Genomic DNA, 16,614 nt, shown 5'->3' on the forward strand with positions numbered 1-16,614 from the left:
CTTGAATTTATTCAGACTATCCACTTCCACAACAATGGATGGAAGCTTGTTCCACCAATCAACCACTCTCAATTATGCTATTTGTTTGTTTGGTGTTTCATTTATTTGAAAAATTGTCATGAAAACTGTGACCAGAAATGAATTTATGTCCACAATCTGGAGTGACTAAGCAACCACTATGCTGTAGTCCAGCTTGCAAGCAGGTCAGCAAAAAACCTTGCTTACTACTTAACAAGCTGCCATACTTAACTACTGTGATAAATATGGGTCGGTTTGTCAGGGTGCAGAAGGGGGAAAAAAAAAAAAAAAACCAACTCCCTGGAGAAAAACCCAACCCTTCTCTTTCTTCCCAAAATCAACCAACTTGGTCTTGGAAAGGTGGGACAAAGGGATGGCCCATCACTGGGCCACAGAAACAGCTGGGGAAGTGTCGAAGCAGAACCATCACTCATCCAGACTGCTTCTGGTTAGCTGCAGTGGTCTGGGTGGGGGATGAACATGTCATCACTGTCAGGCATGTTCAGTGCTTCTACTTATCCTACATTTCCTGTATATGATATTTCCTATATCTTTGGATATTGTATTCTATTTTTCTGCAACAGTTTGTCCTATTTTTAATCAAGGCTGCTAGAGTACTTACATGTGATTCCTGTCCAAAGGGTAGCCATCCATCATGTCACGCACGTGTTTGCATATGGTTTCAGCAGCTGCAGTACTTTCTTAGTAACCCTCATATTGATGAAAAGAGAAGCTCCTTCATACTTATTTCCCAAGGCAAGAGGGGGCATACCTATTGTATGAGAGGTATTACTGTAAGCCTAAATAAACTTAGGGGGAAAAGTACTTTCCCAAATCCCTAACCAAAGAAGAATTTTTTGCCTGTTCAACTTAGGCACTTAGCATCCCCTTCAAGTAGCAGCCTGCTGTTAGAAAGCATCTTAGCAAAGAGCATGTATGTGAGCAAAGATTCATTAAACCCATTTCTGAGAATTAAACATTGGGCGTGGCAAAGCAAGCCCACCATGATCATTTATTACAGAAGTCTGCCCTGTGTACATACAGTGCCCTGGGTAAGTACTTTGTTTGTTAGTGATTTGCATCCAGCCCTTTGGCAAGTTTAGAAATTTTTGGAATGTCCTCTTTGGTTGTTTCAGGCACTGATTCCTTGTAATTCTTGAAGAGATGAGACCCTTCCAGATGAAATCCTTTATTCTGTTATTTTAATTCTATTCTATCATTTAATTAAATCCATCTTGCATCCTTTATTCCATCATGTATTTTAATTCTATTTTTTCACTTATCTTTTGCCATTTTACTTCACAAATCCAGAAAGACGTATTTTCATAAGTGATTCCAAAAATTATTTCTTTTTGTGAGTTATGGGAGTAGATAAACAATTTAGAGAAAACAATGAAACTACTAACTGGAAATGATGAAATAAATATAAAAAAAAGCAAATCAGCACAGGGTGAAGTAGATGCACTTATGATCAGATTGTTGTTGTTTTTTTTTTTTTTTTTTTACTTTTAGTGAGTGTTCACTAGTGCATGGAAACCTTATCTTTTCAGGTTTCTGGGCTGCTGTGTTTCCCTGGGTGAGTACTGGTTCTTGCTTGTTAATTTGCTTTTTTCATTTTGTCATTTTAATTTTGTGGTTCATTGTTTTCTCTAATAATAGTTTGCGTAATGCCTATCAAGTAGCGCTTGTTGCAATAACAGCAGTTTTCATGGTATAAAAATGTTTATATTGAGACATTATTAGTTGATTACACTACACTTAATTTATACCACTTTTTCATGCCTTGCAAACATCATCTGCTGCTCCCACACTCATCTTCATAAGCATATCGCAGATATTACTTCTTATTGGCTTCGCAATAAGAAGTAATTTGCAATTTTTGTGAACAGCTGCTACTCTTTGCAAATTACAAATTTATTTTATCTTAAATATGATTTCCACATCTTTGAGAAGTTTAAGAAAGGTTTTGGGATGGTGCTCCCCAAAAATTCTCCTAAACTCTTCGATTTTGTCTAAAAGAAGACAGTTCAGTTAATTAATGATCTGTCACTTACAAGCTCACTCCACAGATGTTGTTCATTTTCTGTTGCACATCTTTCTACAGATATTTCTGTTTTCCATCCTTTCCTCCAAACCACTGAACAGTGCAACAAGTTATCATGTGTTCACAGTTCAAGTTTAAACTTACTGGACTAAGTTTTCTTCTTCATATATTCCTTCGACTTGTCTTATTTGGAACAGTCTTCCTCCTCATGTAACGTTCTGAACTTATAGTCTGCAGAAATCTAAGTACATTATCAATGCTGTATTTTCAACCTGTACATGGTATTAGAGCACTATTGATTCCATTAATCTTTTGTGTTTAGGGTTACAATTAAAAAAATAAATTAATAAATAAAAGTTCAGATTATTTATCATAAGGTTGGTGGATTTCTTGTTTCTGTTTTCCGTACCCTAACTCCATTCTGTAGAATACTTAAACCAGGAGTGGTGGTATTTTGCTGCTGTGCAACCCTTTAATAATGTTCCCGTGTTACCCTTTAATAATACTACCATATTTTCTTTAATTAATGCTTAAAAATCTCAATGTGTTCCTAGATTCCTAATTATAGTTAAACTTGTACTACAATAATTTCTGAATTTTTTAATGGTTTTTGTAGAGTAATTAAATGCTGTCAATTGTCAGCTGCCACACCACCATTTATGCAACCTTTACTTGAAGAGTAGCAGGATACATGATAGATGCTAACATAACTGCAAAGTTTTGAATTATATGCTTGTCCGAAGTCCAAGATTAATGTATTTTCACTCCCACAAGTAAATCTGCAGTTTCCCATGCTTTGTTGAAAGATTTGTTATTGCTTTCACATAAATAAATAAACAAAACACAATATTCACAACATGAAGGACTACATTCAGTCATGAGTGATGCTAGTGTGTGTGGTAAGTGAGAAACATGTTTCAAATTTGGTGCCTACAGTGTAGAAATAAATTTGAAAAAAATTTAAAATCGTGTGAAAAAATTTTAAACATTTTTTAAATTTTAATAGCGAATAAAAGTAGTTAATATATTTTAAAATTTTTAGAAGTATTTTTAGGCATCATAATTTGAAATACATGTTCTTGCACGTATATTAAAATTTTGCATACTTAACTCTCTTTGCAACTACAAAATGAACTCGACTAACAGTCATGTCTATATTTTATGTCTGAAACTTTTTTTAAATTTCAGAAATATTAATATATTTTTGATTTTTTTGAAAATAACAAGTGATAACAATAATAAAAAACAGCGTTTTGTAAATAAATTTTTTATTAAAAAATAAAAGTTACATAAAATAAGTATTGTAATTCATTAAGAAAGGATAGTGTTGGATTTGTCCAAGCAGAATTCAGAAACCCCCGAAATATATATTTTTTTCTAGAAATTAAAAATAAATTTAATAGGGTAATTTCCACTGCTATTTAACAGAGTGATTTGTGACATTATTTATTTTCCTTTTGTTTCAGTTTTATACAGTCAGCCTATTTTTATTACCTAATATTTAGTTTAATGTCTGATATTTCTCCCACATCCTTTCCATCCTTTCAGGACTGGAAACTGCCAATTTTTTCATTTTTGGATAATAAATCTAACCAAATATGAATTGTCAGATATGTGGTTAATTAATTTTTATTAACTACATTACTATGTATAAGTATAGTGCGAAAGCATCAATAATACATAGCCAGATCTGAATGAACAGAATATTAGCAAAGCGGCATCGTTTTAAGTTATATCTCATATTGTGAATACCTTCACAATGAGTTGCCATGATATTGCACTACTTCGAATAAGTAACACTTCACCTGAGGAGAAGACTAATGTTACTTATTCTCAGATGGATACCACCACCCAGACGGCACCGTTTCAGGGCATATTTTGTATATGTGTGGGATAATAACTCAACTATCCACTTGTCCCTATTAGACTTAGAAAAGCAAAAAAGTAGAGGGAAAGTAATAGTAGGAGTGGAAGAGGAAAAGAAACGGTGTAGAAGAATGAAAGGGACAGTAACTCCTTCAACTCACACCACTGAAAAACTCATATAAACTCCTCAAATAGGCAATGCTTCCCCAGTGGGGAAGACTGTTGTTACCTATTCTTGAAAACTCCGGACTCATCAGGCTCCCCTGGTGCCGTTTCAGGGCTTTTGGCCCTTCTTCAGTGGGTGGGTAGGTACCTGAGTGATGCAATGATGGCAAAACAGTTATGAGGTATAACTCCACAATATGAGAGAGGTGGGTGAGTAGGTACCCGAGTGATGCAATGATGGCAAAACAGTTATGAAGTATAACTCCACGAAGAAGGGCCAAATAGCCCTGAAATGGTGCTGGGTGGTGGTATCCATCTGAGAATAAGTAACATTAGTCTTCTCCTCAGGTGCAGCGTTACTTATTCGAAGTAGTGCAATATCATGGCAACTCGTTGTGAAGGTATTCACAATATGAGATATAACTTAAAACGATGCCGCTTTGCTAATATTCTGTTCATTCAGATTTGGCTATGTATTATTGATGCTTTCGCACTATACTTATACATAGTCTAGACTTTTCCATAGCTTGAGGCTTACGCCCTAAATGCTTTATAGACTAACTACATTACTTTATTCTTATATCCCTTAGGCTGTTAATTAAAATTTAGAAACAAGAAACTTGGTACCATGAAATTACAGGAATGATCACCTACAATTGCTTGGTTACTATTCCATCAGAAAAATTAAATAATGAGGGAAAAAATTAAAACAGGAAGAAAGTAACATAAAGCGTAGGAAAGTTTTTAACTGGAGAAGATGATTTTTAATACACTTTGTTGGAATAAAAGTAAAGATCTTTTAGATAGTAATTTTCAGAGAACAAATTTTATAAAATTAAAATGTCCCAGTTTTGCAAAAAAAAAACAAAAAAAAACCTGGTTTTTGGACAGCTGGATTTCTGACATTCTACCTGTATTACTATTGGCAACATGATGCAGGGAAGCAAACCTTATATATTACCAGCTGGGTGGGGGGAAATGCATTTAATTTTTTTTTTTTTTTTTTTTTTTTATGAAAACCCCAAACACGAAAGGTATCAAAACCTATAGTACTTAGTGCCGTGCATGGGTTGAAGGAGAAGTATGGGGGGGAGGGGGATGCCGGAAACTTTGCTCTAGAGACTAAACATGAGTAATTTCACCATTGTACCAATAATTTGGCCAAACCTTTTTTTAAATTTATTCAAGCACCCACCTCCATAACATTAGGTGGAATTGATTACTCTTTGGCTAAATGTGAATTTCTGCACATTTGTTCTGCAACAATCTTTTTTGTGCCCATAATTTAATATTTTTAGGAACAGGTTTTGTTTTGTTTTTTTTTTTTGCACTTCAGTGAAATTTGGAATAGGCATTAAGTTACTTTTGGGGGGGGGGACTTAAAACTTTCTAATGGTTAGTTTTATTTTCAGAGTGGATAAGCAGGTATTCCTCAGTACACCGTCCTCGCAAATCATCATTGCTATATATTTGCCAGTATTGTCTTGTCCACCTTGGTGATATAGGTAAAACTTATTATATGTTTCTTTTAATTGTTTTTAATGCTGCTCTGCTAGTTAGTTATTACAATAAATTAATTATTAGTTATTAGAATAATTATTAGAATAAATTTAATTAAAAGTTATTAGTATTTTTTTAATAACTAATAATTATTAGTTATTAAAATAAATAGAAATAGGATAGGGCAACTAACTAAGATATTAAATTTTTAAGATTATAAACTGGTGTGGAAACTTTCTGATAGATTGATTATAGCATGCATTGGTGAAAACACAAAATTGATCTTATTTTTATTTGTGCCAATCAAGATCCTTCCACCCTTTGGTTCAAATGGGTGTTGCACATTGTGATACATCATTTAGCTGTAATTCAAGATAATATGAGTATGCTTCTATCCATCTCTTAAACTGTCATTCGTCACATGTGAGTAATTTAATTTTTGACCCTTGTTTTTTTTTTTGTTAATTCACACTTGAAAACCATTCTGTTTTCAAGTGTGAAAATAACCCAAAAATAATTCACTATTAGACTGAGGCAAACAAGTGTTGAAGTATGATGAATCTCCTTATTGTCAGGTCAGCACTCAGCTCATTTTTGTGGTGTATGCTGATTTTTTATGTCATATTCAGCAGGGAATCTGCTACATAAACAACTATATATTTTTGTAGTTGCATTACAATAAATAAAATTTCTTATTTCATATGGACATTATTTTTCCTTATTTTAATATATTTTAATTAGCATCTATGTAATTCATACTCACAATATATTAACTTGTGTTACTGTCCAAGGTATTTTTTGACACAGTTTATTACAAATTAGAGAAATAGTTATTGAATGGTCCTCAAAGTGACAATAGCCTGTATGTAATTTCATATTAGTGCAAGAAAGCTCAGGAAGGAGAAATTTTGAAGATGCATGTTTGGTTGTGCTTGTATTTGAGAACAGACATTTTATGCATTAAAGTTTAAAAAAAAAAAATGAAATGTTGGTTAGGTATTAATTACAATGGCATTTACAATTTTTTGAACATTTAATGATGTATTTAAAAAATACTTGCTTACTTTTTTTTCCCCCCCAAGAAATCAAGTACTTTTTTGTGATAAACAGAAGTTAGTATTAGAAATGCTAATGTCTTTTCTCAGTTAATTTCTCATTTTGTGAGGTTCCGTCAACAATTTTGGAAAACTCCTATGCAAATTGTAGTTCAGCTTGTTTATTTTCACTAGTAAATTCCTTGATACATCTCACCTTTTTGTCATAATGAACTGCATATTTCTTGTTTTTTACACGATCTTTAGTTTTATCCTATTCCTTCACAATTGAATACAGTAAACTGGTTTAATTCTGCTGAGCATCCGAGTGAGACTAAAGATTCTCTGCTGTTGGCATGCTTAATTATTTCATACTTTGTTTCATTTGTATTAAATTTATGGGACCTAACACTTTTTCTTACTACAGTGAAATCTCTTAATGGTACTCTTTTTGATACTCAGGCTTGAATCCTGACCAGAGTATTAGATTAGAAATATTATTATTAGAATAATATTATTGACAAAGTATTAGAAATTACATGTCAAATTACCTCCCCAAAATGGATGCTCTCCACTATGGACCCTGACACTTTAATAAGTGACCTTTCATATTTTCGACCTCCTTGGACTGGACACTCTCAAGGGTAATTGACACACATGCATGTTTTCATTGATCAAAGGGATTTGCATACAGGCAAGTAAAAATCGTTCTTCCAACTTCTGACATTCTTCCAACAGAAGGCATTGAGTGGCATTTACTGAGTATGGTACAAGATTATGTACCAAAATCATCAATTAAAGAGTTAAATGAAAAGCAGAATGTAAAAAAAAGTAGAAAGTGGTAAAAATAAGATAAAGTTGGCTTTAACTTTAGCTAAGGATGCAATAGAACCATCAGGTTTTAACAGAGCTTGGACTATAGCTGAACAGAATTTTCGGTTGTTTGTTTCCCAGTTTAACTATAAAATAAAATAAATCTAATGTGTATAGCAGATAGATGGAAAATAGCAGATATTTTTGTAGATATTATTTTCTCTGAACAGCGTATCGCTTAATCCCAATAGAACTGTATCAAAGTATTCCTGGTTCCCAGTTGGTCATGTGGAACAAATTCATTATGATCATTGCTCTGTGACTGAAAAACCCTCAGAGTTTGGGAAACTGGATACATGAATAATTCAAGGCTGCACTTACCTGATTTCAGAATTTATTTATTTGTTATTAAAAATATACAAATAAAATAAAATATTTAAAATACAGGAGTTTTCGGCATCTTTATGTTACCATTATCAAAGTTCTGTACATTTGCAAGGAGGCAGTGAATATAAATACGTAGGAAAAAAAAAAAAAAACAATGTGAAAGTGTCAACATAGAATAAAAGTAAAGAATTGGGGAAGGGGAGAGAAATTTCTGACAGACTGAGGTTAGTGTAATCTCCGGTCATTCACAAATTGCTTGAAAGGAGAGGAAGGTGCTGGGTAGTAATGGGGAAGAGAAGACTGGGGGCAACATTGATTCAACTTACACAGTGCTACAGATTCGAAGATGGAATGTATTTGCATACCAACATTTCTGTTCAAAGTGTGTCAAGTGCTACATATATGGGAGGATTCCAACCAACAACAGATCTTAATTTCATGCACTGTCAATAATTTGAACATCATTTGACTGGTGGTCATATCCCTCCAGGCAATAGTGCTCATTTTAAACAATTAGTTATTGTTGATTGTTTAAAATGAGCATTCTCAATGGATGTAACGTCTTTCAAGCAGTCCTATAGATCAGGGGTGGCCAACAAGTCGATCGCGGTTTTAATTTTGGTCGATCACGACGAATTTTAAATATACAGTCATCCGTTGATTTGCACTGTCAGGTATACTGCCAAAATTTTATATTGCGCAGAGAGTTTCGCTACCTGCGCGTTATTTATTTTTATTATTATTTTTTTTAACTAAGTTTCAAAAATAGGAATGAAGAGCAGATTTTGAAATTTTATTTATTTATTTTTTTTTTTTGCATGATTGAAGGCTTCATTGAAAGAGAAACACATTTCACCATTATAACATAAAATTCCACAGAATTCCAGTTGTAGATATTATTGCAAATGCAATAAGATTAATTACTCGTTTATAATTAGATTGCACTAACAGAAAAGTGCAAATTGTTTTTATTGTTTTATGGTCGTGACCTCCAGAAATAGCTTTAGAGAAATATCACAAAGGCATTCAAAACTGATTCTTATAAGGATGTAACCAAACGGAGCAATAAACGGTGGTGTGTTTGTCCGGTTCTTTTGGAAACAACTTCCTCATTCGGGAATCCTCTTCATCAATTATCCTACATTAGCTGTTCAGACAGAATATTTTTCCGGTTCGCGCAACTTAAAGTGTTTTAATCGGTAAGCATTGCTTTGCTCATTTAATAACTAGACAGTACTTATATGTTAATTTAATACCTTTTGATTTAAATTGAATACTACAAAAAAGAGTAAAATGTATCATTTTCATCAAGAGTGGGAACTAGAATACTTTTTTGTAATGGTGAAAGAAAAATGTTGCTGTTTGATTTGCAATGCTTCTGTGGCTATACCCAAAAAAGGAAATTTAGAAAGGCACTCCATGGTAAATACCAATTGGATTTTCCGCTGAATAGTGACCTTAGAAAAAATAAATTAGAAGAACTTAAATCTAGATTAATCGTGCAACAAAATTTCTTCAATTTACAATCTAAAGCAGTAACTGTAGCATCATTTAAAGTGAGTCATCTTCTTGCAGAACAATGCAAATAATTTTCTGATGGTTAATTCATCAAAGATGCATTTTTAGAAACAACAGATTCTTTTTTGAAAATTTTAAGAACAAAAATGAAATTAAAAGTGCCTTTCAAGATCTGCAATTATCTCGAAATACTGTGATGTGATGCATCAAAAAAATGGGTAAAAATGTGAACAATTGCTAATTGTGTCCTTTTCTTTACAATTGGATGAATCTACAGATGTCAGTGATACAGCTCAATTGCTCGTTTTTTTGGTATGTTTTTCGATGATTCTGCCACTAGAGAAGAACTGCTGGGTATGGTTTTGTTAAAAGAAGTGTTGATATCATTAACTCATTCAAACATTTTATTGAAAAAATTAAATTAAATTACTACTATTTAAACACGTATCAGTAACAACAACCTGGAGCTAAAGCATTGTCGGGGCGTCTTAACGGATTCATCGCATTGTGCCAAAAGGATGATGAATTCCCAGATTTTTTGAATTACCACTGTATCATCCACCAACAAGTGTTAGCCAGCAAAAGATTAAATACTAAAAGTGTTATAGACATCACTTTTGAAATCGTGAATTCCATCAGAGGACAATCTCTCCAAAGGAGACTTTTCAAAATGCAACTCGATGAAAAAGAACCAGATCTGATATTACACACAGATGTGAGGTGGTTGAGTCGGAGTAAGTTTCTACAGAGATTTCTTAATTTGCTGAATGAAATTAAAAAATTTGTTGATCAAAGGGGAGATGATTATCAGCAGCTACAAGATACAGAGTGGTTGCGTGATCTGGCTTTTTTGGAAGATTTTAGCAGTAAATTAAGTGATCTGAATTTGGAATTACAAGGAAAAAATTAAAATGTGGGTGACATGATTAGTAGTATTTCTGCACATAAATATCAATTTTTGGCAATGGCTAAGGATCTCAAAGAAATAAAAAATTCAATCATTTGCAAAAATATCCTGTTTTTGAATTTAATAGTGAGAAATATGTTTCTGAAATTGGGCACCTCCGTAGCCAGGTGGGCAGGAGCAGTAGTGCATAGCACACGCTTCTTGATTAGACCGGGGTTCGAGCCTGTGACCACCAAATACGGAGGATGCGGAAGGTCAGGGAATGACCACCACATATCCTCAGCCCGAATAAAGGGTGAGGGTTGGCGTCAGGAAGGGCATCCGGCCGTAAAAATTGCATGCCAAAACAATAAAAACGCTGACCCCATATAATAATGGGAAAAGGCGAGGACAAAAAAAAAAAAAAAAAAATATGTTTCTGAAATTGAGAATGTTGTGGACGATTTTGAAACCAGAATCAGTGATTTTAAAACAATTGAAGGCATTGTTCAATATATTTCTGATCCATTTAATGTCCACTTAGATGCAAAGCAAATTGCAGAAAAAATCGCTGCGATTTTTCACATGGAGAAAATATTACTTGGAAATGAAATTATTACATTGCAAAATGATATCTTTCTAAAAGCCAGATCATCAGAAGAAGACATTTTGGAAAAATGTTTGCCGAGAAAGTACCCAAATGTAAAAAAAAATGCAGTGAACTTTTAAATTTCTGTTTTGGTTCCACATATCTGTGTGAATCAGCCTTTTCGTATTTGAAACAAACAAAGACGAAGAATCGATGTGCTCTTACAGACTTGCATACAGAAGATTCTTTACGGTTGGACATCACATTATATCCCCAATTTTGAAAGCTTGGCAGATGACATGAAGACACAAACTTTGCATAAATTAAAAATTTAAATACGTATGAATTTAAAATAAGAATTCTGAATTGTATTGAATTTTAAAATTTATAAACAACATTTTTCAATATGTGTTGATTAACTTTTTTAACCTTGTGCAACGAAATTTTTGAGATGGTAGATCGCTTCACATTTTGAAGGAAAAAAGTAGATCGCATCACAAATTAAGTTGGCCACCCCTGCTATAGACAATGTGGATGGCTTCACCAGTATAGCTCACATTACAGTCTCTATGTGATATACTGGAAAATTCATGGGTAAAAAGGAATGCAAGCCATTCCTTTCTACCCAAGGATATCTCAGGGTATTGCTAAGATTTTGCACAGTTACAGTATTAACACTGTGCAAGTTCCTGGCAAGAAACTACAAAATGTTTATCATTCCTCCCCCCTTTAAAAAACTCCTATACCAGTTATGCAAAGAAGTGGGGTGGTTTACAGTATACCATGTAGAGACTGTAATGCAAGTTACGTTGATAAAACCATCTGCTCCCTGAAGAAACTGCTTGAAAGGCCACATTACATCCATTCAGATTGTTGATTTTAACAAATCAGCAATAGCTAAGCACTGCTGGCATGATGGACATGAACTCTGGTCAAATGATGTTAAAATCATTGATAGTGCATGAGATTCCAAGAACCATCACTGGTTGTTTTTTCCCCCTATGTATTTATACTCACTGCCTCCTTGCAAATGTTATAGTCGATAAAGGTAACATACAGATACTGTAAGCTCCTGTGTTTTAGATATTATTTCATTATATTTTTAATGCTTTTAATTCAGTATATTTCAAATATTTTACAGTAATATTTTATTGTACATTTTAATCAGAGGTAGCATTAGCAGTGGAAAATTATGCAAGAAAGCAAGCTTATATAGCATCAGCCAAGAAAAAAACAAAAAAAAAAAAAAAAACAAAAACATGACACCTCCCATTATTTAATTATTTAAAACATTAAGTTATTTAGATTTTATTTGTATATTTTTAATAACAAATAAATATATTCTGGAATCTTGTCGGAGAAGTTAAGAATTATTCATATAACATTACCCTGTAAGTCAAAAAGTATGATAATCAGGATTTTTACGTTTGATCGAGATTGTCTCTTGGAGAAGAGACAATCTCGATCAAACCTTGAAGAAGATGGAGTCCCTAATTGAGAGTAATAGGCCTTTTGCTTCCTTGTCATATCCATGTACCCACAATCCGTCACTAGTAATGATGGAAGAAACATGAGTGTGAGTTAAAAAAGGAAAAAAGAAACAAATGAACAAAAAAAAAAAAAAAAAGAAACAAGCAGAGGTATGAATAGAAATGTTTGATGTGTTTAAAAAGATTGAAGAAAAGTGGTTCAGAAGCGGCACACTGATGAAGTTCTTGAAATAGTAATAGTATTCGTCATATAGTGCAAGGAAGCCACAGGCTTTTGCTGCACTGGCAAAAAAAAAAAAGTAGATAAGAAACTCAACATACCATTAATTGCTAGCACAACATACCATTAATGTTGTGCTAGCATTACTAGTATGGTATTCCTTTCTTGATAACAGTCATGCAACCTGTTTTGTTTTTGATAACATTGTTACATGAAAATATCAAACAATAAAGTGACACTGTTGACTCACCAGCATTAAAGGTATGTTCTTCATTTGGTATGCACAGTCACACATATCAAGTAACAGGTCAGTTATTCACAGCAAAACTTTTTCCCCAGTTGGGCTAATTTTTGGAACTAATTTTGTTTTTCATGTAATGCTTTTCTGCATTGAAAAACATAACTGCCAAATTTGGTTGCATTTCCTCCATTAGATCATGCTCTAGGCAGCTTTAAGGATATTTTAATTGTGACCATTTGGTATTTTATTTTGTGGTAATATTGTTTTGCTTTGTTGGAGTTGAATTCCATGTACAAAGATCTAATGGTGGAATTTATGCATTTGTTGGGTGAATGATCTTGCAGATAATGTTATTTTGTATAAACTACATTTTTTGTTTCATTTTAACACCACCAGTTTGGAATCCGTGGATTCTGCAATGCCACGGATTCTGCCTATTATGGTGTTGTAACCCCCCCCCCCCTCTTTTTTTTTTTTTTTTTTTGTTTTAACAGTACCCCAAGCATAAAAGGCATTGAACCCTCTGATATTACATGTTGATGTTGAATTTGAATTTCCATAAATTGCAATATTCCGCAAATGCTTATGAAGGAAAGCAGTTAGAGAGACAAGAGCGCAGAATGAGGAAAATCTGGTTTGGTGAGTTTGGAGTTGAATTACGAGTAGAAGTTGAATAATTTACTTGATGCATGTGTTTGGACTGGTGTGGAAGAAATAGATGTAATACAGATTCTAATTTGGAAGAAGAGTACTTGGATTGAGCTTGTAAGTGATTGATAATCAGTTAATCTTACTGCACCCTTTTGGATAGTCTGGGAGTTTTGTGTGACTTGTGTAAATTTTTGATGGTGTTAGGCTGTGGAGTGAGTGTCTTTATGAAATTTTGAAAAATTAATACTTTCTACATAAATGCTTTTAATTTAGAGATATGGTACTAAATGGGAAAATAAGTTAATTATTAATCGATAAAAATGATGGGCAGACAATCTGTGAAAAAAAAAACATGGGACTAGGGAACCACTGGTTTAAATAAAGGACAAGAGTGAGGAATAAAGGATTTCATCCTTACAAAAATAATTTCATCAGTGTAATCTCAGAAAATATTAGGATCAGAATATTTAATAGTATTCCAACCAAGAAAATGAAGAATAAAAATCAATAGGCCATCTGAATTTGCATTCTTATACAGTAATTTCAAAATACACAAAGCTGAGAACAGTGATGGGACAGAGGTTCAATTGGAGAAGTGACCATCACCAAGTTGGGATCTCAGGTACTTAAACGCTACGCACTGAAAACTTTTAAAATTTTTCTTCATGAGTTGGTGAGGAAAATATATAGAATATTGGCTGTGTGGCTGTGTGGTTTTAGGTCGTATGATATTCTAGTAGGTAAATGAACAAGTTTTGTGAAATCATTAAAAATAGCAAAAGCATCAGCATTATCTGATTGTGCAAAACCAGAAAATTGAAGCCACTTGAAGTTGAGATTGAAATTAAGAAAAATTACCTCTCTATTAGGCAATTTAAATTGGAGAAAGTCAGGTTTCAAAGTCAAAAAGTAAATCAAAAGATGACCATAGACACTCGTTAAGAGAACACAAAAGGTACCTTTTATATTCACTTTTAGGTTTTGTGGGGAGAGGAAGTCTTAATTAGATAGCACCTTCCAGCTTTTGTTTCATTGAGCAACAGTTTTATATATGGTTTAATTTAGGTATCGTTACATGAGCCCATCATTATAAAAATTGTCATTTTGAATGGTATGACAGAAGTTTCAAAAGAATTCTGGCTTTCATTTATAAGGGTTTAAAAATGTATATTTGCTTAATTATTATAAACCTAAATTATTCAGTTTGTATGATTGGGAAATGAGACTGGGAAGCTAGAAGAATTTTAAAGAGTTTTTAAAAATATTCAACAATTAAACATCAGTTAATAACTGATATATATATATTTGTCATTAGTGAACCTTTTTTAGCATATTTAATGAGCTTTTGTTTTTTTGTTTGGTGGTTTTTTTTTTTTTTTTTTTTGCTTAGCTAGATATCGAGGCCAGTCACTCCAGGCTGAAACATTTTATCGGCATGCAGTCGATCTAGTACCAAGCAATGGTATGTTTGTTTATTGAATTAATATCACATAATGTTTATTTATAATGCATGTGTAAGCAATTGTTAAGAAAATATCTGTTTCTCTTAAATTGTTTGTATAGAATATAAACTGCTTAAAACAACATCAAAATTTGTATATTTGATTTGTTTATCATTCTTCTTATCAGTCAAACAAGACATTTGTGTAATTTCTGCTTTGAGATTGGTTCTCTCTGAAGCATAACATTGGGTTCAATATTATTTTTCATAAAAAATATCAAATATTTAAAATTATTTTGTTTTTGTTTCATCTAACTTAGCAATGAAAAGAACAGAGCTGCTTTAAGTATTGGTCTCAGTTATTGGCTAAGGAAACAAATGATCATTCAAATATCATTATTGCAAGTCTTAGCAGAAATATATGCTCATGGGCTATTTTGAATTTATGCTCATGGGCTATAATGAATCCAATAATCAGTTTGCAACAAGCTGTAAGACCTAAGAGAATATATTTTTTTGGAAATAAACTGGCCCCTAGAGTTAATATAAAATCAGCTGGGGAAATTTTACCATGTTATCTGCATATTGATTCACACTAAAATTTTAGCCTTTAATCAGTATTCCAAATAGAATGACAAAAAGTACAATTGGGATCCTATATTTGGATTCCCAAAATCTGAAGGTTTGACAAATTCTATTTTTTTTTATCCAGTTATGTGATGCTGCTCTAGCCATTACTCCACCACTTGTCTATCAGAACACAGCGTACTGACAATTATTTTTCCGTGAAAATTTGATGGCTGCTGTGTTTATTTGATAAATGCCATTTCCATTTCTTTTTATTTACTGAAGGAATAACTACATTCAATAAACACATAAATTACTGATGTTATTTGCCATCCTGTTCATTTTTCCACCTCACCTATAGCCTTCCTTGATGACTTGTGGTAGCATATTAACCCCTTCCCAGAACATTTTTTTCCGAAAAATGCGCCGTAACGGATCGAATTTTTTAATTTTACAGATTAAAAGTATGCATCATGCGAATGCTCATTGTATAGTATTTTGTGTTTTTTATTAATTTTTTTTGTAGAAAAAATATATGGGAGTAATTAACCCATTTGGGCTATCCAGAGTTATCTCGTGTATGCCAAAAAGTGTGCAAATTATACAGATTTTTTAATAAAGTAGTGCTTGAGCTAAAAGAAAGGAACAGAAAGACACTCTTCACTACTCATTATATAAATAAATTTAAAAAATCAAGTGGAACGCACAAGCAGTAACCTCCCGCCACAAGCAATAATTGGGAACTAACTACATTCTGACACATGGCCGCCGCAAGTGGACAGGCGAGGTAAGTGTCGCTTATGCACCGCAGTTCAGGACGGCGCCGAAATATTTTTAGATATTGTTTTTGTGAATTATTTTCGTGGGTTCAGTATTCTGCATTTAGGACGGCAAATTATATTTTGCTTACTGGTGGCACAGGAAAGCACGCTACTGTTCTGACATTGCTGTACAGTATAAGTAAAACAAAAGCCAGTCGTCTTCTGCCAGATGTAAGAAAATCCTGAGAAATCTTGTGATTTACCTGGCTAATGCAAAATTAGCCATATCAATGCCTGAGAAAATATGTTTCAGCCCTAAATTTGGAGGTATTATTGTTTGCTTCGGGTATTATTGTATCCCGAGATATTTCGTGTAGTTCCAAATAACTTTTAAAACTAAAAACGAAATATCTCTGGATAATC

General features: G+C 33.0%; 1 protein-coding gene across 2 annotated transcripts in view; it reads left to right on the forward strand.

Moving 5' to 3' along the window:
• Positions 1 to 16,614, forward strand: part of LOC150089566 (uncharacterized) — a 405,025-nt gene that overhangs the window by 84,434 nt on the left and 303,977 nt on the right. Inside the window, exons 6-7 of one of the 2 annotated variants that reach the window (XM_090389542.1) lie at positions 5,506 to 5,598; positions 14,813 to 14,884. In XM_090389542.1, coding sequence (XP_090245668.1) covers positions 5,506 to 5,598; positions 14,813 to 14,884 — 165 coding nt within the window. The remainder of the gene's footprint in view (positions 1 to 5,505; positions 5,599 to 14,812; positions 14,885 to 16,614) is intronic. The other variant, XM_090389543.1, reaches the window with a different exon arrangement.

Source organism: Mastigoproctus giganteus, chromosome 2, assembly GCF_048544385.1.
Source record: "Mastigoproctus giganteus isolate SK-2022 chromosome 2, ASM4854438v1, whole genome shotgun sequence".
NCBI lineage: Eukaryota > Metazoa > Arthropoda > Arachnida > Uropygi > Thelyphonidae > Mastigoproctus > Mastigoproctus giganteus.